The sequence below is a fragment of the Pan paniscus genome, chromosome 7 (assembly GCF_029289425.2).
Source record: "Pan paniscus chromosome 7, NHGRI_mPanPan1-v2.0_pri, whole genome shotgun sequence".
Taxonomy (NCBI): domain Eukaryota; kingdom Metazoa; phylum Chordata; class Mammalia; order Primates; family Hominidae; genus Pan; species Pan paniscus.
In genome coordinates, this window is record NC_073256.2 from 24292528 (window position 1) to 24317662 (window position 25135).

The 25135-nt window shown below is 51.1% G+C and overlaps 2 protein-coding genes across 3 annotated transcripts in view; one reads left to right on the plus strand and one right to left on the minus strand.

The window, feature by feature from the left end:
* The first annotated feature begins 8305 nt into the window (after nucleotides 1-8305).
* LOC117981336 (protein-lysine N-methyltransferase EEF2KMT-like) lies at nucleotides 8306-21737 on the plus strand. Its single transcript, XM_055107276.2, is given in 10 exon segments — nucleotides 8306-8396; nucleotides 8872-9320; nucleotides 11484-11546; nucleotides 13410-13423; nucleotides 13425-13488; nucleotides 15070-15171; nucleotides 16406-16539; nucleotides 16699-16964; nucleotides 17792-17941; nucleotides 21344-21737. Coding segments are annotated over 9 exon segments (990 nt in total). The 5' UTR covers nucleotides 8306-8396; nucleotides 8872-9224; the 3' UTR covers nucleotides 21445-21737.
* A 513-nt stretch (nucleotides 21738-22250) lies between these two features.
* LOC129395834 (uncharacterized) overlaps nucleotides 22251-25135 on the minus strand; it is a 55646-nt gene continuing 52761 nt past the window's right edge. Inside the window, exons 7-9 of one of the 2 annotated variants that reach the window (XM_063607056.1) lie at nucleotides 24489-24603; nucleotides 23405-23480; nucleotides 22251-22382 (exon numbers count right to left, since the gene is read on the minus strand). In XM_063607056.1, the coding sequence (XP_063463126.1) occupies nucleotides 23411-23480; nucleotides 24489-24603 (185 nt within the window). In that variant the 3' untranslated portion in view covers nucleotides 22251-22382; nucleotides 23405-23410. Of the gene's footprint in view, nucleotides 22424-23404; nucleotides 23481-24488; nucleotides 24604-25135 lie in introns of both variants that reach the window. The other variant, XM_063607055.1, reaches the window with a different exon arrangement.

A 25135-nucleotide genomic window follows, 5' to 3' on the forward strand; every position in this document is an offset into this window, starting at 1 on the left:
ACCTTTATGTCTAGCTAAGGGATTGTAAATACACCAATTGGCACTCTGTACCTAGCTCAATGTTTGTAAACACACCAATCAGCACCCTGTGCCTAGCTCAGGGTTTGTGAATGCACCAATCGACACTCTGTATCTAGCTTATCTAGTAGAGACTTGGAAAACTTTTGTCTAGCTCAGGGATTGTAAATGCACCAATCAGCACCCTGTCAAAACAGACCAATCTGCTCTCTGTAAAACAGACCAATCCGCTCTCTGTAAAATGGACCAATCAGCAGGATGTGGGTGGGGCGAGATAAGGGAATAAAAGCAGGCTGCCCCAGCCAGCAGTGGCAACCCACTGGGGTCCCTTTCCACACTGTGGAAGCTTTGTTCTTTTGCTCTTTGCAATAAATCTTGCTGCTGCTCACTCTTTGGGTCCACACTGCCTTTATGAGCTGTAACACTCACCTCGAAGGTCTGCAGCTTCACTCCTGAAGCCAGCGAGACTATGAACCCACTGGGAGTAACAAACAACTCCAGACGCGCCACCTTAAGAGCTGTAACACTCACCTTGAAGGTCTGCAGCTTCACTCCTGAAGCCAGCGAGACCACAAAACCACCAGAAGGAAGAAACTCTGAACACATCCGAGCATCAGAAGGAACAAACTCTGGACACGCCGCCTTTAAGAACTGTGACACTCACCGCGAGGGTCCGCGGCTTCTTTCTTGAAGTCAGTGAGACCAAGAACCCAACAGTTCCGGACACACTATGCTCCACTTCGGGGCTCCCCTGCCCTGTGTCAACTGCACTCTGGCCTGGGTGGCAGAGAGAGAGACCCTAACTTTAAAAAAAGAAAGAAATGTAAGGTTAAGTGCTGCCCCCAAGCCTGAGTGGATGATCATTATACAGAGTACACGAAGATCACCAAAAATGTCACCACAGAGGCCCCCTGCCGCTGGTTCTCATTTGCCCATATCAAAAAACATGCAAGCCTCTTCATACAAAGACACACACAGATGCTCGTAGCAAAACTATTCATAATTGTCAAAAGGTGGCAACAACACAAATGCCTATCAACAACAGATGAATGGGCAAACAAGTACAGTCTACCCGTGTGATGGAACATTAATCAGCCAAAATATGGAATGAAGGGCTGATTCATGCTACAACCTGGATACACCTTGAAACCATTAGGCTAAGTGAGAGAAGCCAGACAAATATTAGATGATTCTACATACATATATATATATATATATATATATATATATATATATATATGCCCAGAATATGAAAATCCAAAGAAACAGAAAGTAGATTAATGGTTGCCAGGAGCCAGGGGTGGGGATAGTCGGGGGGAAATAAGGGGTGACTGCTAATGGATACAGGGTTTCTTCTGGGGTAATTAAAATTTCTAATATTGATGGTGATGATGGCTGCAGAACTCTGTGAATATATTAAAAACCACTCAATTATACACTTTATTTATTTATTTAGAGACAGGGTCTGGCTCTGTTGCCCAGGCTGGAGTGCAGTGGTGCAATCTCATCTCACTGCACCCTCCACCTCCCAGGCTCAAACCATCCTCCCACTTCAGCCTCCTGAGTAGCTGGGACTACAGACACACACCACCATGCCCAGCTAATTTTTTTGTATTTTTGGTCGAGACAGGGTTTTGCCATGTTGCTCGGGCTCATCTCAAACTCTTGGGTTCAAGTGATCCTCCCACTTCAGCCTCCCAAAGCACTGGGATTACAAGTGTGAGCTACCATGCCCGGCCAAATGATACACTTTAAATGGGTAAATTGTATTGTACGTAAATTATCTTTCAATAAAGCTGTTATTAAAAAGCAGCTTTAAGGGCCAGACATAAGAGCCATGCCTGTAATCCCAGCATTTTGAGAGGCCAAGGCAGGAGGATCACTTGAGCCCAGGAGTTCAAGACCAGCCTAGACAACATGGCAAAACCTGGTCTCTACAAAAAATTTAAAAATTAGGCTTGGCGTGGTGGCTCACGCCTGTAATCCCAGCACTTTGGGAGGCTGAGGTAGGTGGATCACTTGAGGTCAGGAGTTCAAGACCAGGCTGGCCAACATGGTGAAACCCTGTCACTACTAAAAATATTTTTTAAAATTAGCCAGGCATGGTGGTGGGTGCCGAGCCTGAGGCAGAAGAATCGCTTGAAGTCGAGAGGTGGAGGTTGCAGTGAGCCGAGATTACGCCACTGCACTCCAACCTGCTGGGCGACAGAGAGAAACTCCATTTCAAAAAAAAAAAAAATTAAAAATTAAAAATTAGCCATCGGTAGTGGCTCGTGTTTGTAGTCCCAGCTACTCAGGAGGCTAAAGTGGGAGGATTGCTTGAGCCCAGAAGGTTGAGGCTGCAGTGAGCCAAGATTGTGTCACTGCACTCTGGCCTCAGCAACAGAACAAGAAATTGTTTCACAGTTTTAAAAACAATTAAAAAACAAGCCTAAAGAAAACACAAAACCAATGCTAACTGTGAGACATAAATGAGGTGGTCTATATCTTGTTAACTACCAACTAACAATTCATGGCAGAAACAAAGTTTAAATGATGCTATAGCCGGGCGCTGTGGCTCACGCCAGTAATCCCAACATTTTGGGAGGCTGAGGTGGGTGGATCACCTGAAGTCAGGAGTTTGAGACCAGCGCGGTCAACATGGTGAAATCCCGCCTCTACCGAAAATACAAAAATTAGTCGGGTGTGGTGGCGGGTGCCTATAATCCCAGCTACTCGGGAGGCTGAGGCAGGAGAATCGCTTGAACCCCGGGGGGCGGAGGTTGTAGTGAGCCAAGATCGCACCATTGCACTCCAGCCTGGGCGACAGAGCGAAACACCGTCTCAAAAAATAAATACATAATTAAATAAATGATGCTATAAACCTCATGTGAGGGAAGACTGCCCCAGGTACAGCTTGAAGAACCTTTGCTGTGAATAGGAGCCAAATGCGATAATTATGTTCGCAACTTGGTTCATGTTAGCTTGTTGCAACTCCAGAGTGTAACAGGTATGAGAAAACTCATGGGGTTAGTGTTTAATGTTGGTGGAAATATTCACATTAAAATACAACAGTTTATCATCTAAGGTATATTTTATCCCTCAAGTGGCCTGGAACACTGTGATTATTGCACACCAATCGCAATCCCATAGCTAAGGCCTTGCCAAGGAGAAATTCCACAGTCACCTGACCTATTTGTAAACCTGGTTTATGATGTTTTGTAACAGGATATCTTGACAGTAGCATGAGGACATTTAACGAGACAAGAACATTCCCCACTGACCAACCAGATGGTTTGAGGGAACAGGATGATGTGCTCAGTTTAATCTTCTGCTGGACCGACCATTAGGCAGAAAATCCTTTGGGTCAATGCCTCTCACTGAATCCACTTCTCAGATTCCTGTCCACCTGCCTGCTTTGCAGTACAGAGTAAAGTGGGCCTTCCTTGACTCTCTTCAGGGACCAACGTGCTTGAGGCCATCATGAAGACATTCATTCTTTTTTTTTTTTTTTTTTTTGAGAGTCTCGCTCTGTCACCCAGGCTGGAATGCAGTGATGTGATCTCAGCTCCCCACTGCAACCTCTGCCTCCCAAGTTCAAGTGATTCTCCTGCCTCAGCCTCCTGAGTAGCTGGGATTGCAGGCACGCATCACCAGGCCCAGCTAATTTTTCTATTTTTTGTAGAGACAGGGTTTCACCATGTTGGCCATGCTGGTGTCGAACTCCTGACTTCAAGTGATCCACCTGCCTCGACCTCCCAAAGTGCTGGTATTACAGGTGTGAGCCAACGTGCCTGGCAGAGGGCTTTCATTCTTGATGGACTGCTCCATAGCCTCAGAGACAGTCCGACTGGTTTCTTCAACCAGAGCGGAGCAGACAGGCAATTTCTGTATGCCCCAGGCCAAATATTAGACCAGCTCTTCAATGTACAGAGAGCATCACATTTCTTAGATGCTACAATATCTGTTGGTCTAAAATATAAATAAATAGTATTGTAGCCAGCCACAGTGGCTCACACCTATAATTCCAGAGCTTTGTGGGGCTGACGCAGGAGGTTCACTTGAGGTCAAGAGTTCGAGACCAGCCTGGGCAACACAGCAAGACAGCCCCACCCCCACCTGCCATATCTATAAAAATTAAAATAATTAGCTGGGCATAGTAGTGTGGGCCTGTAGTCCCAACTACTTGGGAAGCTGATGTGGGTGGATCGCTTGAGCCCAGGAATTTGAGGCTGCAGTGGGCTATGACTGCATCACTGTACTCCAGCTAGACCTTGTCTCAAAAAAAAAAAAAAAAAAAAAAAGTGTTGCAATTGAAATTACTTTATCATTTGAAAAGAGGGACAGGCAAGAAAGGTATTTGCCATTTACCAAGCAATTACCCAGAATCCTCATCCCATCCTACACCCACCCTTCCCCTAAAAGTGTATGTATATGTATTTATACCATAAAAAATACATCTATTTGGCTCTGGAACTAGATTGCTTGGGTTCAGTTACCTGATCTAGCATTTGTTCCTGATGACTCAGTGCAGAAAAGCTCTGTAACTCAGTTTCCCCAGCTGTAAAATGGGGAATGGCGCCTTTACTGGGCTGCCGTGAGGGTAAACGAGGTAACATATATATATAAAGCATTCAGAACAATTCATGATACATAGTAAGCTCTATATATTTGAGCTTATTATTGCTGTCAGTACGATTATCATCATCCTGCTGTTTCCAATGGGTATGCTTTCTACATTCTCTTTCTTAAAGACCTTTAAATCCTTTGTATTCTTTCCACCACCTCAGAGAGCAGTGTCCTTGTAGTTTAAATTTTCAAAGACTTCATGGATCCAATAATCATGACATTAACTAAGGGACAGTTTTCTTTCAGTGGATTGGAATCTAAAATGGCTTTATTGTTATTATTGCCCAGGCTGGTCTCGAACCCCAGACTTCAACTGATCCCGCCACCTCACCCTCCCAAAGTGTGTTGAGATTACAGGCATGAGCCACCATGCCCGGCCCTCATTCTCTTCTTTTATAAGGACACCAGTCATTGCATCTGCCCCCTCACCAGCAGCCCCCAATCCAGGATGACTCATCGTTACTTGATTACATCTAGAAAGACCCTATTTCCAAATAAGGTCACATTCCTCGGTACTGAGGATTTAGATTTCAAATTTTTTCCCTGACTCAATTTTTTTTTGAGTCACGGCCTCACCCTGTCACCCAGGCAGGAGTACAGTTATGTGATTATAGCTCACTGCAGCCTCAAACTCCTGGGCTCAAGGCATCCCCTGACCTCAGCCTTCCAAGTGGCTGAGACTACAGGCGCACACCACCATGCCCAACTAATTTTTTTGTTTTTTTGTGTTTTTTTTTTGTACAGGTTAGGTCTCACTCTGTTGACCAGGCTGGTCTGACCTCAAGCGATTCTCTTGTCTTGGCCTCCAAAGGCAGTGGGATTACAGGCGTTATCCCATGCCTGACCCTCTTTCTACATTAAAATCATTGTATCATTAGCCTGAGCTGCCCATATTCCTTATTCTGCCCATCCCTGACCAATCTCCTCCTTTAACATAACTTCCATCTCGATATCATGGGGCCTGCTGGGCACTGCAAACAGCCTAAGGAAAGTGGAAATTTTACTTAACCTTAAATTCTGTTACAAAGTCCATATTGAACTTAATTTATATTTGAACTATAAAAATGTTCTGTAAGTTGAAACATGACCTATAAAGGTCTCTACACCCTGAAGCAACGTTTTAGAAAGAAATCAATTGGTCCTTTTCTGCAGAAACCATTAACCATAGGAGAGATAAAGGAAAAACTTCAATGTACTGATTGAACTTCCATGCTCATAGCTTAACTTCTAAAAGGCAACCATTCCATACTGTTAAACTGCCTTAGGTTGTTGATACTGTTATTAAAGAGACCCTCAAAGCCAGAAGTTGAATCTTGACTGTAGTTCTTGCACGTACACGCACACTCTTGCCACTGAAACCACTCAGTTTGTCCTAATACTGCTACCCATAGCAACACTACCTGGAATTTTACGTTTGTTTTTAAGCGTCAGTCGTAATCTTCACTTGCACCCGAACACAGCGCACCTGTGAGAGCCACGTGACATTAAAAAAATGCCTTCAGTGAGGCCGGGCATGGTGGCTCACACCTGTAATCCCAGCCCTTTTGGAGTCCAAGGCAGGTGGATCATGATGTCAAGAGATTGAGACCATCCTGGCCAACATGGTAAAACCCTGTCTCTACTAAAAATACAAAAATTAGCTGGGTGTGGTGACGCGTGCCTGTAGTCCCAGCTACTCGAGAGGCTGAGGCAGGAGAATCGCTTGAGCCCGGGAGACAGAGGTTGCCGTGAGCTGAGATCGGGCTACTGCACTCCAGCCTGGCAACAGAGGGAGACTGTCTGAAAAAAAAAAAAATTCCTTCAGTGCCTTGATCCTTCCAGATTCAGATCCAAGAGAGATGACATTTGTCCATCACCAGACACTGCACACCAAGATAAAGATTTCTTCTGGCCAGGCGCGGTGGGTCACGCCTGTAATCCCAGCACTTTGGGAGGCAGAGGCGGGTGGATAACCTGAGGTCAGGAATTTGAGACCAGCCTGGCCAAGGTGTTCAAACCCTGTCTCCACTAAAAATACAAAAGTGGCCCGGCAGGGTGGCTCACGCTTGTAATCCCAGCTACTCGGGAGGCTGAGGCAGGAGAGTCGCTTGAACCTGGGAGGTGGAGATTGCAGTGAGCCGAGATCGCACCATTGCACTCCAGCCTGGACAACTAGAGCAAAACTCCGTCTCCAGAAAAAAAGAAAAAAAGATTTCTTCTGTGTGCATGGCTCAGCTCTGTGGTCCGCTAGTGTCCTTCCTCAATCTGCTTCCAATCTGTGGACTCAGGAAAGACTGAACCAACCTAGATTTATTAATATTTTAGTATAACATAATACAATGTTACTTACTATGACATTGACCGTATATGCCCTTTTGCTCCTTGGAGGAAAGACAATTAATAGCTATTATGTGAGTTAATAAAATAAGCCCAGGATTTATGAGTATAACTAACCTGTTCCCATTGGTTTTCCTTGTCTCCTGCAGGCAGAGAGCTGATCAAAACAGCAAAAGCAAAGCAGTGCCCCTGGCCCAGTTCTGAAGCCAATCTTCCTTAATCACCCAGACCCATCCCTGGTTAGGACTTGCTGTGGATTCTCAGGTGACTCCCTCTCAGGATACAGGGACTGAGAGGGTGTATGCAACATCTCAGACCCAGAAACCGTTGATTCTGTCTAAAAACACAGCAATAACCACATCTCATCCTCTTGATTTAGATGAAAGTGTTTGGAGGAATAAAAGATGAATCTTTTTTTTTCTTTGTCAGATCTTGCGCTCATTTGGTTCTGGTGTGGAACAACAGCTATAAGAGAACAAGTGTATTCAATTAGAATTAATTCCCCTCTCTTATTCTCATAGCTGAGCAGGGCTCAAGTGCCTCTCATCTGAAAGAGGTAATAAGATTTTATCTGTCTCCTCATCTACCTGTTGCAAGTATACTTAACAAATTCGCTCTCGGGACTCTTCCAAATGGAGTTTTATGAGGAATTTGCTAAGGTAAACGTTTTAGACTTTGAACACAGTTCAGATTTCAGGGGCAGTACTGAAATCTAAACTGTGTTGCTAACTGCCCTGCCTTTCAACTCAAGACACAATAACTTTGAACTAAAATAATTATATTTTTGTTGTTTTCCACTCTGTCCCCACGTCTATATCACCACCATCCCCAATCCCACCCCGCAGGAGCTAACTCCTCCTTCCTGTCCCTGCAAGATCAAAACTCCTCCTGCAAGCCCCACTAGCTCTGTCTGCTCACCTTCGTGGTAGATATCGCTATCGTACTTTTATCCTCATTTGTGTGATAAGTACTTCAATGTCCACTTCTTCCACGAGCCCCTGAGCCTCTGAAGGGCCTGGACCACACCTAGTTTTTCTCACCATTACATCTCCCTTGTCAGGCACATGGTAGGCGCTTAAAAAGTATTTGATGAACAAATGGCTTGTTTGGTGACAGTCCAAAGGCTGGGGGACAGAGGGAAAGCCCCTCCTTTCGGGCCCCAGACGGGTGGCGCTGATGGAGAGGAGGCTAGGATAAGGCCTCCAGGACCGAAGCATGCACCCGTAAGGCCCCTGCTAAAAAGACCTTCCGAAGGCGGAGGAACTGCGAGAGTGCCTACGTTAGCCCAAGGCCTGACCCGACGATCCCAGGGACCCTCGCCCTAACTGGCCCCGCCTCCCGGGCCCCAAACCCGGACTCGGCCCCGCCCGAAGCTCCAGATCCTGGGGCCCGCCCCCGGCCCCGCGTCGGAAGACCATGGGCTCGCTCCTGGGCCTGCCTCAAACCCTCCGCAGGTAACGCCTCCCGAACTTGAGCCACATTCCGATCCCCTCCTCAAATCCCTCCCCGTTTCCCACACCCTGGACCCCTTGCTCCGTCTCGGCCCCGCCCCAAGCCCAGCTAGGTCTCGGCCCCTGAGCCCAGCCCCGACCGGCCTCCCAGTCCCTGGGTCCCTCCCGACACCGGCCCCTCCCTAAGCTCCGCCTCCGAGGGCCCGCCTCCTGAGCGCAGCCCAGCCCGGACTCGTCCCCGCTTCCCGGACCCTGGGCTCCTCCCCACGTGGGCCCGTCCTAAGCTTCGCCTCCCAGAGTCCACGCACCGCCTGGCCAAGTGCTACGACATAGTCAACGCCCCGCCCCTGCCCCGCCTTCTGAGACCTTCTCTGGGTCTGGCCTTCGCCCCGCCCTAAGACCTGTCTCCTGGGCTCTGCTCTGAGTCCCGCTTCCTGAACCCATTGGCGTTTATCCCCGCCCTAATGCCCGCCTCCAGGACTCTTATCCTGCCCCCACTCAAGGCACCGCCTCCAGGACGCCACCAACCTGGACGCTTCGGAAGCCCAGCTTCCAGGATCGCCCTCTCCTGGCCACGCCCCAGGAACCGCCAAGCTGGACTCTACCCAGGACCTGCCGCGACGTCGCTTATCCTGGCCCTACCCCAGGCCCCGCCCCCCTAACGCTCATCTTGGCCCCGTCCTAGAGTCCGACCCCAGGACGCACCTCCTGACCCTATCCCCAGGCCCCGCCCCCTCTCTGCCCCCGCGCACTGCCCTCGGCCCGCCCCCTCTTCAGTCCAGGCCCGGCTTCCTCCAGGTCTCCCGGCAACGCTGCGGCCCCGCCCACGTCATGGCGCCCGAGGAGAACGCGGGGACCAAACTCTTGCTGCAGGGTTTCGAGCGCCGCTTCCTGGCGGCGCGCACACTGCACTCCTTCCCCTGGCAGGTGGGCGGCGGGGCGAGCGGAGAGGCCCGCGGGGCGAGCGGAGAGGCCCGCGGGGCTCGCGGGAGTCCAGGGGCAGACGGGATGGGTCTCCGTGCTGAAACCCCCGGCGCTCCGGCCACGTGAGTTCCTGGGTTCTCCCCGGTCAGGACCGCGAGAACCGGTCCCCGTCCCTAGGGCCTGGCCAGAGTCGCTCGCACCCCTTCTGCCCCGCGAGCTGGCGGCGGAAGCTGGGGGTGTCTCCACCGCCTTGGGGGGCAGACGCGCGCTCGGTGTGGGGTACAGTTCACGATCATTTTCACGACTTTTTAAAGGCAGTAATCGTTCTGGTCACTGGGACACAGCTGCGCTCGCCCATTCTTAAAAGTCAGTGCCCTCAGGCCCGCGGGTAACCACCTCCTCCTGAGCACGGTGACCAGGTCACAGGCTGTCCCTCGTGCTTCAGTGTTCTCATCTGTATGTCGAGCACTGCACACAATCGGCTCATGCGCTGAGGCTTTCACGCCTGTGATGGAAGAGACAGAGAAGGGGGTGGCCTCTCCTCTCCCTGGGGACCTGCCATTCTCAGCACAGGCACGTGGCAGGCAGCAGCCTCCCTTCTGCCAGCAGAGGGGCTTAATGCACCCCGCCCCATTTGGAATTCATGTGCAGTGAGCTCACTGGGATGAGTCAGTTTGGATATATATTCCTCCCTGGGTCTGCCCCATTTTATGGGGTGTTGCTTAATCATTTGCGTTATTCCATTGACATGAAATATTTAGCACTCAGAGATCATTTCCAGTCAGGAGAAATTTGTGCATTTTTAACCCAAAATAGAAACCTTCATAAAAGCATCATAGGTCTCCATTCAATATTGACTATAATTGTTCACATGCCCACACTGAATGCTAACTTGTGCTCACCCTCAACACCCACGAGGTGGGTACTATTACTATCACTCACATTTGACCAGAGGGATTGTTTGATTATGGTGAAGTAGTTGAGAGTTCAGACCCAGGAGACAGCCTGCCTGCTTCGAATCCTGGCCCAACCCCTGGCCCTGTGTGACCTTGGGCAAGTGACTGCATCTCTCTGTGCTATTGTTTTCTTATTAATAAAATGGGGGATATAATGATACCTACCTCTTAGGGTTGTTGTCAGCGTTGAGTACAAAAGCCTGTGGATCAGTGCCTGGCTCATGGTAAATGCATGTCGGTGTTAGCTAGTGTTTTATTCAGTCTCAAAATGTTTAATAAATGCCTTCCGTGAGCCAGGCACCATGGCTCAGCAGTACCCATGATAGATGAGGCTCTGCTTGCATGGGAGAGCCAGAGACTAAACAAATAAATGAATAAACAAGAAAAGACCAGATGAGAGTGGCTTTAAAGCCAAGAAAACAGGGAAATGGTGAATGGAGCAACTGGGGAGAAGTGTCACCAAAGTCAGGGAATCAGGGAAGCCTTCCCCAAAGAGGTGGCATTTGAACTGGGGCCTGAGTGGTGAAGCAGCCAGCCATGGGAAGGGTCTGGGGAACAGGATATGCAAAGGCCCTGTTGTGGAAATAAGCCAGTTGTGGTTGAGGAACAATAGCAAGGCAGCCAGTGTGGCTGGAGTGGAGTGAGCAGGGTGGGCCAGAGGTGAGGGACAACAGGCCAGAGAGGGGGATTAGCAGCAGGTCTTGTAGGGCCTTTTATGGCATAGAAGAAGCTCTGAAGCAATGAAGTGCCTTGCCATGTGTCACATACCAGCCGAGACAGTCTGCCTAACTCGGGAGCCAAAGCTCGCTGCTGGGCTTGAGGCCCCTGTAAGAGGACAATGTAACCCAGGCTGGTATGGGCACATTCTGCATTTCCACTTAAACTCAGATGGCAAGCCCATCAAACCTTGGTGCCATGGCTGCCCTGGTAATTCCTGGCTGACCAGTGTAACCAGGGAGCTGGCCCATGACCTGGGTGGCAGCTGAGTAGCCAGGACTAATGCGACCAAGAGTCAGCCTTCTTCCTGTGACTCATCCAGGTGCATCCTGAGACATCTGAAGGTCAGGCTTTCAGCCGCTGTGGCTTCCACTTCCAACTGGCTCCACGTCCCCAGGGAGGGATCACATAGAGCTTTGCCAACACACTCTATTGCATGTTTAATGTTCCTGTGAATGGGCCCTTGAGATTTCTCTCTCTCCCGTCCACACAGAGCTTAGAGGCAAAGTTAAGAGACTCATCAGATTCTGAGCTGCTGCGGGATATTTTGCAGAAGGTAAGAATCCCAGAGTCCCTGGGACTCATGACCCTGCCTCCTGAAGCTCTCCGGAAGACCTGAGAGAAGCAGCACAGGTGTGCTTGTACCCTTTAAAAACAGCCCTCTTCAAAGAACAAAACCATTGAGTCAGCACTTCAGGAGGGTGTCAGCACCTCCGACAGCTCCTAAGCTTTCGTTTTCTATCTATGACTTAGACAAAGACATCAGAATATACAAAAATCTGCAAGAGGGGGGAAATCTACGGAATGTTTTTTAAACCATCCACAGCAAAAAGAGAGATGACAGGTGCAAAACAGCTTCTAGCATTTGGTAGATGCTCAGAGACTTTCTTTTTTGCATTCATGAGGCCTGTCCCGCCCACTCCTGTCTCTTCTAGACCTAAATGGGCCCCTGCTTTGCCCAGGGTGGGGTTTGGACTCAAGTGCATCTGCATGCAAGTGAGAGCCAGGATCACCACCCGGCCCAGCCACAGGCTGACCTTGGCCTTGAGGGCCAAGTGCAGATCACCCTGCATCCTGGGTCTTCACCTTCAAAGGGCCATGGGCCCTTCTGAAAAGACAAACCAATAGACTCCCTCCCAGAAAGAAGTGCACCAGAATACACTTTCCATACAAACTCAGGGGAGGCAGACATCCTCCACCCCCACCCACCCGGCCCATCCTAGGAGCCCCGGTGAAGAATTCCTGTTCTAGAGGTGAACCAAGATTATCCACGTGGAAAAGATGCAGCCACAGCAGGGAAGACTTTCAGGGCAATACAGTAGGTCAGGGCTTCAAGCATGGAGATACCTGAAGTTATCTCGCACCTTGCTCTGAGTTTCCCCCTGAGCCTCACTCTTGTAGGTGGTGAAGCATGAGATGTAGGGAGAGCTGCTTTAAAACCCAGCACAAGGCTGGGTGCACTGGCTCACACCTGTAATCCCAGGACATTGGGAGGCTGAGGTGGACGGATCACCTAAGGTCAGGAGTTCAAGACCAGCCTAGCCAACATGGCAAAAACCCATCTCTACTAAAAATAAAAAAAATTAGCTGGGCGTGGTGGTGCACACCTATACTCCCAGGTACTCGGGAGGCTGAGGCAGGAGAATCGCTTGAACCCAGGAGGCAGAGGCTGCGGTGAGCCACGATCAGGCCACTGCACTCCAGCCTGGGCAACAGAGCGAGACTCTGTGTCAGAAAAAATGAAAAACCAGCACCAGCATGAAGAGCCTGTGTATTGCGTGGGGTACTTTGCTGCCCTTGGGCAGAATCTGCATCCCTCCCAGCCAGCAGGCGCTGCGGACTGTCTCCTCCCTCTCCTTCCAGGCTCTTGTTTTCCCACCGTCCCCACTCCTGCTACACCAGTCCCTCTGCCCTCCTTTCCAAGTGCCAGCCCGTGGCCACCTCAGAGCTTGCACAGACTGTTCCCACTGCCTGGAACTTGCTCATCCTGCACTTGGCTTCTCTCAGCTTTAGCTGGAGTGTCACCCTGAGTGTCCCCTCCCCTCCATCCTGTCCCCAGGGACACACGCTCCAAGAGAGCAGTTGCCGAGTGGGCCTTCCCGCCTCTTCCATAGAGCCAGATAGTTGGCGACTGTCCTTACTGCAAGCCCTGGTTCACACTGGCTCCCCTGGGAGGGAGGTTGTTTGGGCCCACATGCCCTGTGTTCCTGCTCAGAATGGGCATTAGAAATGCTGCCATAGCCTGTGCCACTGCAGTGGAAGCATCTTTAGGAAATGACTTATATCTTAAGACAAACTGCAGATGCGTGGGGCCAGAACGCCGTGTCCATCTACATCTTTGCTGAGGGATCGGCTAGCCTGGAGTTTGCCCTCTGCTGTATTGGCTCTCGAGCAACCAACGTTCTGTTCTTTGCCATAGACTGTGAGGCATCCTGTGTGTGAAGCACCCGCCGTCAGTCAAGTATGCCCGGTGCTTTCCCTCAGAACTCATCAAAAAGGTCAGTAATGGGCAGTGTCCACCCAGTAGCCGGACAGCATAGCCACCTGCGTTCTGGAGCCCCCATCCTTCCCAGGCCCTGGGCCTGCTTTGCAAACCCCAGCATGGCAGGGGCCTCCCCAGGCAACTGGCTGCAGCTGAGTGTGACCCATGGGAGACAGTGCAGGGCGGGAAGAAGGGGAGGCCAGCGTCTCTCCCTCACTCTGCCTCCTGGGGTTTCCACAGCAGCTGCTTCTCTGGGGCCCCATCTCCTAGCATATGGATTCTCATTCCTACCAGGCTGGTCCAGCCCACAGCACTGGAACCCTCACTCACACCCTCTGTCCTGCCCACCGAAGGGTTTGGAGTTTCCTGCTCTTGTCTGTCTCTGGGTTGCCCCATGGGCCCCTGTTGGAAAATTTAGCTCTTGCCATACCTTTGGAACTAGTTCCTCTGGTGAATTCTCTGCATTGATCCTGCTGGAATGAGCTCTTTCCTGACTGATACAGGATGGATTTTATTTTTTACTTATTTATTTACTTTTTTGAGACAGTCTCACCGTGGTGCCCAGGCTGGATTACCGTGGCACAATCTCGGCTCACTGAAACCTCTACCTCCTGGGTTCAAGCAACTCTCGTGCCTAAGAAGCTGGGACTACAGGCACATGCCACCATGCCTGGCTAATTTTTGTATTTTTAGTAGAGACAGAGTTTCACCATGTTGGCCAGGCTGGTCTCGAACTCCTGACCTCAGGTGATCCGCCTGCCTCAGCCTCCCAAAATGCTGGGATTACAGGAATGAGCCACCACACCTGGCCTAGGATGGATTTTAAAGATGGGCCCGAACATGCAGGGTTTGACATGAGGATGTCGAGAGGCCTTTCCTTAGTAGGCAGTAGCAGACCTGCTGAGTGAAAGGGCCACACTTTTAGCAAATAAACAATCCCCTGCTTCTCCAATACCTGCTTTCTCCCTAGTCCTCCCCAAAAGGGTGCATCTGTAGTCTCCAGCAGGTCTGCCCTGTGCCATCACGAGAGGGCAGCAGTCACCCAGTGTACCCTGCTGCTGCCCTGTGAATCCTAGGATGGGACCAGCTGTGGAAAAGCAGCCTGCTGACAGCCACAGCCTGCAGCATGGGCCGCCCTCACAGTTCTGCCTGGGCTCACTTAAAAGCACCTTTTGTTTTCCTCCTCTCTGTGTTTGATCTAAACACAGAGCTCTCTGTCATGGTCATGTGGCAGCTCTCACGGAATCCTTGTCTCCTGCCCTAGACTACACCTAACCCTACCCTCTCAACACCTCTTGTTGAAGGCCCTCCCTTCCAGGTTGCCCTACCAAGTGAAAATTTTTTTTAGAGACAAGGTCTCTTGCCCAGGCTGTCCTCGAACTCCTGGGCTCAAGCAGTCCTCCCATGTCAGCCTCTAGATTAGCTGGGACTATTCGGCACACACCACCACGCCCAACGAAGTGAATATTTTATGCGCCAGCTGTCCGGTGTTACACCATTCCATCCCAAATCTCCCCTCTAAACTTGGTGAAAATCATCTGGCCATTTTTACAGATTAGAACGAAAGCAAACAAGCTCTCACTCTCTTTGCCCGCAGCACGAGGCTGTCCACACGGAGCCTTTGGACGAGCTGTACGAGGCGCTGGTGGAGACCCTGATGGCCAAGGAGTGCACCCTGGGCCACTGGAGCTATTTGCTGGTATGAGAAGGGCACCCTCCTCCCCCTCACAGCCCAGATACCCTTCCTGCACAGACAAAGTGAAAACGTGGGTGTGGGTTCAAATCCTGACTCACCCATTCTGCAGTCTTAGACATGAGGTCCATTAACCTTCTTTAGCCTCAGTTTCCCTGTCTGTAAATCAAGCACTTCAACAACAACAGCATGTCTCGTGGGGTTGTTGGGCATTTGTCCAATAGGTGACACACACTACCTGCCTCACAAGGACCTGGTGCCCAGTCCTCAAAGAATATTTGACAGGGCTGCACAAGGTGGCTCAAGCCTATAATCCCAGCACTTTTGGAGGCCAAGGCAGGTGGATCTGAGGTCAGCAGTTCGAGAACAGCCTGGCCAATATGATGAAACCCTATCTCTACTAAAAATACAAAAATTAGGCCAGGCGTGGTGGCTCATGCCTATAATCCCAGCATTTTGGGAGGCTGAGGCGGGGGGAATCACCTGAGGTCAGGAGTTTGAGACCAGCTTGGCCAAGATGGTGAAACTCCATCTTTACTAAAAATACAAAAATTAGCGGGGTGTGGTAGTGGGCGCCTGTAATCCCAGCTACTCGGGAGGCTGAGACAGGAGAATCTCTTGAACCTGGGAGGTGGAGATTGAAGTGAGCCAAGATCGCGCTATTGCACTCTGGCCTCAGCAATGAGAGCGAATCTTTGTCCCAAAAAAAAGTACAAAAATTAGCCGGACATGGTGGCACATGCCTGTAGTTGCAGCTACTTGGGCAGCTGAGGCTGGAGAATTGCTTGAACCCAGGAGGCAGAGGTTGCAGTGAGCAAAGATCATGCCACTGACTCCAGCCTGTATGACAGAGCTCAAAAAAAAAATAAGATAAAACATAGATACAGAAAACCACAAAGGAAAAACATAGCATATTGAATCATCACGATGCAGCCACCCCTTCATAGCCACACCTGGCCCCTGGCCACCACTGACCTGTGCTCCATCGCCAGAATTCCGTTGTCTCAGGAATGTTCGATGAATAGAATCCTGTGTGGCCTGAGATGAGTGTCTTTCATGCCACGTGACACCCTTGAGGCCCGTGCAAGCTGTTGGTATGTCAACAGTTAGCTGCTTCTCATTGCTGAGTGGCGATTGGTCCTGTCATGCTTTATTCAGCCATGTGGTGGATGGCTACTTGTCTTCTAAGCCACTTGTTTTCTGATTGCTGGACTTACTGTCTCGCCCTCTCTTGGTGCAGCCCTCGGAAGGGTCGGTCACATTCTCCGAGAGCACAGCCATCATCTCCCACGGTACCACAGGCCTGGTCACATGGGATGCCGCCCTCTACCTTGCAGAACGGGCCATCGAAAACCCGGTAGCCTTCACTAACAGGTGACCTCGGGGCACAGGGCAGCCGCAGTCTACCTTGCAGAATGGGTCATCGAGAACCCGGCAGCCTTCACTAACAGGTGACCTCGGGGCACAGGGCAGGGCACCGAGGCAGGCTTACCCTGGTGCAGTCGAAGACACGGTCCCCTTTCCTCCCGCCAGGACTGTCCTAGAGCTTGGCAGTGGCGCCGGCCTTACAGGCCTGTCCGTCTGCAAGATGTGCCACCCCCGGGCATACATCTTCAGCGACTGTCACAGCCGGCTCCTCGAGCAGCTCCGAGGGAATGTCCTTCTCAATGGCCTCTCATTAGAGGCAGACATCACTGCCAACTTAGACAGCCCCAGGGTGACAGTGGCCCAGCTGGACTGGGACGTAGCGACGGTCCATCAGCTCTCTGCCTTCCAGCCAGATGTTGTCATTGCAGCAGGTAATGCCCAGCCCCGGGCATCCTGTGCAGGCGGTGTCCTTGCAGCTCTACCCAGCTCTTGGCTCTGGGAAAAGGGAACAATGGACCCTGTCGGGCATGGACATGATGGGGCTTCCAGAAGAGTTACTCTGGGCCTCCAGGGTGGCATCAAAGGACAGGGGTGCCTCTTAAGGTGACCTTCAAGCCACAGCCCTCTTGTTGGAGACAGGCATACTCCCGTTACAGTCGTCACCACATGGCTGTGTCCCAGAGCCATGCCCTGTGTCCTTCAGAGACCACAGGAGGAAAACAACCAGTTCTGGGATGAGGCCAGGGCCCTTGAGAGAAGGTGGTGTTTGGCTGGGCCACCAAAAACCCCTCACCCCTGCCAGCACACTCAGTCCCCTCTCTGGTGGAGCAGAGCTCTGCCTGTGGTCCTGGGTCCCAGCCCTGAAACCCACAGGTCCAGCGGTGGCCAGGGACACAGGCCCACCCCTGCAAGCCAGCAGACCAATCGGCAGACACCTGAAACACGAAGTTCACGGCAGGGTCAGGCTTTCTGTCATTCACAGCCCCCTAGATAGGCCGAGAACCAGAGCTGGTTTTTTAAGGAACACCAGTGAGTCTGGAGATTTTTTTCTTTTGCTTTGGTCTTTTGCAGCTTTCTCTACTAAGGGTTCTCCTTTTTCACCCAAGTAATTGCCTTTCCGTCTAATGGCCCAAATGGTCAAGTGGCATCTAATAGTCTCATAGGACCACTGCCTCTCTGGCCTCGCCCTGCTGCTGAGGTCAGCATGAACTGGAACTTTCCACTTGTCCCTTTCAGTAACCTGAAGCTTTCACCGTAGACTTGCTGTATTGCCCAGAAGCCATCGTGTCACTGGTCGGGGTTCTGCGGAGGCTGGCTGCCTGCCAAGAGCACAAGCGGGCTCCTGAGGTCTACATGGCCTTTACCGTCCGCAACCCAGAGACGTGCCAGCTGTTCACCACGGAGCTAGGTGAGCCCCGACGCCCACCCGGGCCTGCATGGTCCCCGAGCTGTCCCTGCAGGACTCCAGTGAAAGTGAAAGAACTGGGTGCCGGGGAAAAGCTAGGATGCCCCACACTCCCACACCATACGGGGAACTCGGGCAGAGGCCGGTGAGCAGGGTGGGCTCGGGGCGTTGGGGGCTTGCGGCAGGAGGAGGGCAGGTCAGCACAGGCAGGGAGGGTCTGAGCCCAGCAGCCCTACTATGTGCTTCAGAGCAGGGTTCTCTAAGCCCTTGGGCCTCGGTTTCCTCATCTGTAAAATGCAGGTGGCAGGAGGGGCAGTTGGGGTCAGGGCTGGACACAGCTGTGGCCTGCAGGATGCTGGAGCACAGGCTGTACAGGCGGATCCTCCACGCCACTGTCCTGAGCACCTAGTTGATGGAAGACGAGCAGGGTGACTATAGAGAAGGGGAACGGGCCCCCTAATGGGCCAGCCACTGTCCTGAGACCTGACATTGGTCAGCCCCCGGCACCTGTGAAGGTGTGCTGTCATTGTCCCATCTCACCGACAAAAACACTAGGACACACAGAGGCCAAGCGACCCCCGAGCTCCCACAGACTGCACCCAGACCACGTGGCTCTCGTGCCTCTACACTACACCCAAGCCCCCCATTGCCACCAGCCTCTGCCCCAGCTCCCCCTGAGCACAGCCCCTCCTGGCAGCCATGTGCACAGATGCACCCGCAGCAGCCTCTGCCTGCACACAGACACACGGACGACCCAGTGCCTGTCCATGTGGGGCAGCCCGTGAACTACAGAGTCAACAAACAAGCCAACACACGAAGGCATACTGGGTTCCACGACAGAGTCCCGCACAACCTAACACAGGAGGCTGGCTGGGCGCGGGGCTCAGACCTGTCATCCCAGCACTTTAGGAGGCTAAGGCAGGAGGACTACTTGACCCCAGGTGTTCAAGACCAACCTGGGCCACATAGTGGGACCCCATCTTCACAAAACATACAGAAACTAGCCAGATGTGGTTGCACACGCCTGTAGTCCCAGCTACTCGGGAGGCTGAGGTGGGAGGATGGCTTGAGCCCATGAGGTGGAGGCTGCAGTGAGCCCTGATCTCACCACTGCACACCAGCGTGGGCAACAGAGCGAGACCCTGTCTCAAAAAAGCAAAAAAAAAAAGGAAGTCTTTTTTCAGATACTTACGTGAAAAAAAACCTGCAATATCTTTTAAGTGAAAAAAAACAGTGCCAAGCAGAACACATAGTATAAGCCCCCACCAACCTTTATTTTTTATTTTTTATTTTTATTTTTTTTTTGAGACAGAGTCTGGCTTTGTATTGCCCAGGCTGGAGTGCAGTGGAGCCATCTCGGCCCACTGCAACCTCCCACCTCCCAGGTTCAAGCTATCCTCCCATCTCAGCCTCCTGAGTAGCTGGGACTACAGGTGCGTGCTACCACGCCTGGCTAATTTTTGTATTTTTTGTAGAGTCGAGGTTTCTCCATGTTGGTCAGGCTGATCTTGAACTCCTGACCTCAAGTGATCTGCTGCCTCAGCCTCCCAAAGTGGTAGGAATACGGGCTTGAGCTACTGCGCCCAGCCCCATTTTTGTTTAAAAACTAATAATAATCACCCACACGTGGTAATGAGTACCTATATTCCAACTACTCAGGAGGCTGAGGCGGGAGGATGACTTAAGCCCAGGAGTTTGTGGCCACCTTGAGCAACATAGCATGACTTCATCTAAAAAAAAAAATGTATCAAAATAATCATTTTCACATAGGTATACCTATAGGGGAAAACCTAGAACATATATATAGCAGGCTTGTCCAACCTGTGGCCCAAAACAAATCTGTAAACTTTCTTAAAACAATATGAGGATTTTTTGTGATTTTTTTTCTTTTAGCTCATCAGTTATTGCTAGCTTTACTGTATTTTATGGGTGGCCCAAGGCGATTCTTCTTCTTCCAATGTAGCGCAGGTAGGCCAAAAGATTGGACATGCCTGATATACACGTTAACAGGTGCCATCCTTGGATGGCAGGATTATAGAGATTGCTACACGTTCATGTCTATACTACTTCATTTTTATAAATACGCATTTTCCACTCGTAACAAAAAACCGTGATTGAAAATCATCCCAGGTCACAGTGTCTCATGCCTCTAATCCCAACCCTGTAAGAGGCTGAGGCTTTGGGAGGCAGAGGTGAGCAGATCACCTGAGGTCAAGAGTTCAAGACCAGCCTGGCCAACTCGGTGAAACCCCACCTCTACTGAAAACACAAAAATTAGCCAGGCGTGGTGGTGCACACCTATAATCCCAGCTACTCGGGAGGCTGAGGCAGGAGAATCACTTGAACCTGGGAGGCGTTGAAGTGAGCTGAGATTGCGCCACTGCACTCCAGCCTGGGGAACAGCGTAAAACTCAATCTAAAAAATAATAATAAAAGAGGCTGAGGAAGGAGCATCACTTGAGGCCATGCGTTCAGGACCCCATCTCTACAAAATAAAAAAAATACTGGTATGGTAGCATGCACCTGTCATCCCAGCTACTCAGGAAGTGGGAGGATTGCTAGAGCCCAGGAGTTGAGGCTGTGGTGAGCAATGACTGTGCCACTGCACTCCAGTCTGGGTGACATAACAAGATCGTATCTCAGACAAAAAAAAAAAAAAAAAAAAAAGAATCATTCTGGCTAATGGCTCTTCAGACATCTGTGCTTATGAGAACATCAGCCCCTTCTAAGCTTTTGTGTGTGTGTGTGTGTGTCTGTGTGTGTGTGTGTGTGTGTGTGTGTGTTTTGAGATGGAGTCTCGCTCTGTCACTCAGGCTGGAATGCAGTGGCACAATCTCGGCTCACTGCAACCTCCGCCTCCTGGGTTCAAGCAATTCTCCCGCCTCAGCCTCCCAAGTAGCTGGGATTACAGGCACCCGCCATCGTGCCTGGCTAATTTTTGTATTTTTGTAGAGATGGGGTTTCACCATGTTGGCCAGGCTGGTCTCGAACACCTGACCTCAAGTGATCCGCCGGCGTTGGCCTCCCAAAGTGTTGGGATTACAGGCATGAGCCAGTGTGCCCGGCCACTTTCTAAGCTTTGTGAAGAGTGAGTTGACTGAGCAGCCAGGTAGATGTGGGTTCAGATCTCTGCTTCGGTCCTGCTGTGCCAAGTGCTGGGGCAGACGCGGGCAGAGAGTGGACAGCGGCATGGTGCCTGCTGCTAGCCATTTCTATGCAAAACCAGATTTCCGGTCCCATCCTGGAGGCCAATTCTAGGTACGTGGGTGGGCCTGGGAACCTGTGAAGCAAGTAAACTGACTTAGACACCCCCCACCCCGCCAGGCCTGTCCTAGCAGCCCCACACAAAACGCACATGTCCTGTCCCCAAACACCGCCATCCTCAAACACGTGCTCTGTTTCCAGGCTGGGCTGGGATCAGATGGGAAGCGGAAGCTCATCATGACCAGAAACTGTTTCCCTACGGAGAGCACTTGGAGATGGCAATGCTGAACCTCACACTGTAGGACTCACACACGACTCCAACGGGATTGTGAGAATCAAGTCACTCTCGTGGGAAGAATTTTTATATGAGAAAGGGGATAAAACTTTCATTGGACTGGAATGTTTGGAGAATGCTAAATTCCAAATCAGGAACCACAAACTGCCCTCTAATAAGACATTGGCTATCTAAGCGTGTGGGTGCCCCGTTTCTGCCAGCAGTTCTGGTTCTTAAGAAAATCACCATAAATCAGACATGAAAATTCTGGCTCCAAAAATAGCATTTTCTTTGTGCAAATAAAAACGTGTGTATCAACTATGACGTTCCCCCACGTGGACACACTCGGTTCCTCATAAAACCAAGCCTGCTGCAGCTGCCACATCCCTGGACACATTCGATTCCTCACAAAGCCAAGCCCGCTGCAGTTGCCACATCCCCGGACACACTCGGTTCCTCACAAATCTAAGCCCGCTGCAGCTGCCACATCCCTGGGCTTATGGTGCAGCAGGTGCTTTTTTCAAGACAGGAATCAAAGTGTTAGGAACATGGAAGAAAGGTGACACCTGGAGACCAAATGCAGGATTGGGAGTACTGCAGAGGTCACAGGGAAGTCACAGAACAGTAATATGCTAGCAGGGGCATGGGGCGTGAAGAACAGAAGACAGGAAGCGTTTCGGAGACTCCAAAGAAGAAATCAGGGCCAACCACAGCTTCCCGGGTCATTCACCAGGTGGCACCACTGCCGTCATTTCAGCTTCTGGCCACTGGGAGGCGCTGCTCGAAAGGGTTTGCCCTGAGACTCCAAGAAGAAGCTGTGGGAAGGACAGCAGGGGCCCTGGGGTTTTAGCCTCTGGCCCAGGAGTTATGTGTCCATAACCAAAGGGAGCACAGTCTGCACCCAGCTCTCATCCCATCAGAGCTGCTGAGACTCCCGCAGGTTCTTCCAGAACTGGTTTAGCTTGCCTGCAGGATCAGGAAAGTTTGAGAAAGGCATCTGCAAAATACTAAAGAGCAGAGCTTACCTCATTGCCTGTCCCCACCCCATCCCAGGTCACCACCTGGATGACCCCAGCTCCCCGACACAACAACAACCCCTCCCAAGTCCCTAACTCCCTCACTTGGACTTGAGACCCTTCACACCCCAGCAGCGCTCTGCCTCCAACTTGACATCATGCTTTCTGGAAACTTCCCCGTATGTCCCACTTTCCCACACTTGGTGCGCTGGAGCACCTTCCGGCCTCCACATGCTGTACGTTCCCCTGTGAGCACCGTCCTCTCAGCCTCTGGCCAACACAGTCCCACCCATCTGTGGGTAACAAGGGGGTGTGGGTGTTCTTTACAGCCTTGCTAAACTGTCTGAATCAAGGATCACAAACTACAGCCTGCAGGCCAAACCCAGCCCACAGCCTGTGTTTGTAAATAAAGCTTTGTTGGAACAAAGCCACACCCCTTATTCTACAGATGATCTGTGGCTACTTTCGCACCACAACAGAGTACCATGGTTCTGACAGAGACTGGGGGACCCAGTCTAAATGACTTCTGACCTGGACCTTTACTGAAAATCCTCCCAATCATTCTGTTGTCAAGAATGATGTATTACTTTTTGCAATAAGAAACAAGTAAGCTTTGCAGAATTCCACCCATCTTTCAAGGCTTGTCCCAGAAGTTCCCTTTGCCCACGCACCTACCTGATCCTGACCACTTCCTAAACTGCAGCCCGGCCCACCCGGCTCCAGCATCATTTGTGGAGTGTCAGCTCCAGAAATCCAGAGGGCAGGTGGGGTTGTGTCCTAACTTTCCCAAGCCTACTGTACCGAAATGGGACAGCAGAGTAGGAAGCCTCTGTGACTTCTGCTCCCTCCCTAGCTTTTCCACCAGACCCCGCATGGTCCCACCCTGGCTGTGGGAAGCAGGGATCAGGGAGCGTGGCTCGGTGCCAGTCTCCAGAACCCTGCCAACCCTGGCGTGGTGGCAGACATGGCTACCTGCAGCTAAGCTGCCAGTTCCTCTGAGTCCTCAAAGACCAGACCGTTTTCTTCATGTTTCACCAGCTCATGTAAACTGCAGAGAGAACAAAGGGAGCCCGAGAGCTTCCTGGAGAAGACACCAGACCCCTGGGGTGCCCAGCTGGGCTCCCACCCACCCCACGCTCAAACCAGGCTGGGGGTTGGAACAGGGTGTGTGGTTTCTGGGAGGTGGTTCTTAGATTTGGCATCTGAAGAGTATAAAAGCCTGGGGGGGTGCACATCAAAATGGACAAACTGATTTGAGGAGGGAGCCTTAAGGAAGGTTTGTACCTTCTGTGCTGGATGCTCTTCAAGGACTGAAGAATTATTTTTGCATGTTTTTCTTAATTCCATGGCCATGGAACAAGTAAAGGCAACCCCCTGGGGACTGGCTCAGCACATAAAAGATGACTTTTCTAGGACACCAGATTTGAACCCGACATTCCCTGAGCTCAGCTCACACGAGGGGCTCGCATCCCTGAATCCCATCCAGGGGCCGGCTCCTGAGCAGGGGCCAAGGGCTCAACGTTTGCTGGGGCTACTGCTTCTAGAATCTCCTCTAACTCCACCCTTCCAAACACCCGTCTATGCTGGGTGGAGTCAGGCCACAGCATGACACTCATTTAACTGATTCAAGCCCAGCACGTGAGCTTGGCCAAAAGGGACATGGTGGGAGAGAAAGAAAGAAAGAAAACCATGTAAGCCTGCAGGCAATTCCCGCCAATTCTACTCTGGGAGCAAAAGCCCCTAGTGGAGTTCTGGTATTTAAGGTGCTTTTTTTTTTTCATATTGGGTTGCTGCAAAAGTAATAGCCATTTTTAATGGCAAAAACCGTGTTTACTTTTATGCCAACCTAAATATAACATGAGCTCTAAATGGAAGCAACTACTTCAGTGAGGCTCAGCCCAGACACAGTAACCGCAGGGCTCCTCGTCATGGCCTCCAGTGTGTGCTGGACTGACCGAGGGGCAGGGCCTCACTGTGGGCAGCTCACTCTGCACTGCTCCCCCGCAGTGGTGGATCTGTGAAGCTATCCCCAGAAAGATTCGGGTTCTGCTCCTACCACTTGAAGTTCACGGCACACGCAGGCAAACAGCACCTGAACATGTCCACCACCTTCATAGGCAGGTCCAGGCCACTGGAGGACGTGTCCAGATAGACACCCAGGTCCACCGACCCTGCTAGGCAAGAGGGGTGGGTCAGAGCGCTGGTCTCTGCCCTGGGAACACAAATCCTTCCAGCACAGTGAGGCAACATCCCCCGAGGGGAGTGAAAATTGGATAAGGCCCCCGACAGCCCCAACCACAAGTGGCTTAAGCTGGCCAAGCAGCCACACGGCCTGTCTGGGACATCTGAAAATGTAAGTTGACACTTTTTCTACGTAACCACAATTTGATTTTTTTGCTGTTGTTGTTGTTTTGTTTTGTTTTGTTTTGAGACAGAGTCTCACTCTGTCACCCAGGCGGGAGTGCAGTGGCACAATCTCAGCTCCCTGCAAACTCCAACACCCAGGTTCACCTCCCGCCTGTAATCCCAGCATTTTGGGAGGCCAAGGTGGGCGGATCACCTGAGGTCAGGAGTTCAAGACCAGCCTGGCCAACATGGTGAAACCCCATCTCTACTAAAAAAAAAAAAATACAAAATTAGCGAAGCGAATTCGTGGCAGGTGCCTGTAATCCCAGCTACTCAGGAGGCTAAGGCAGGAGAATC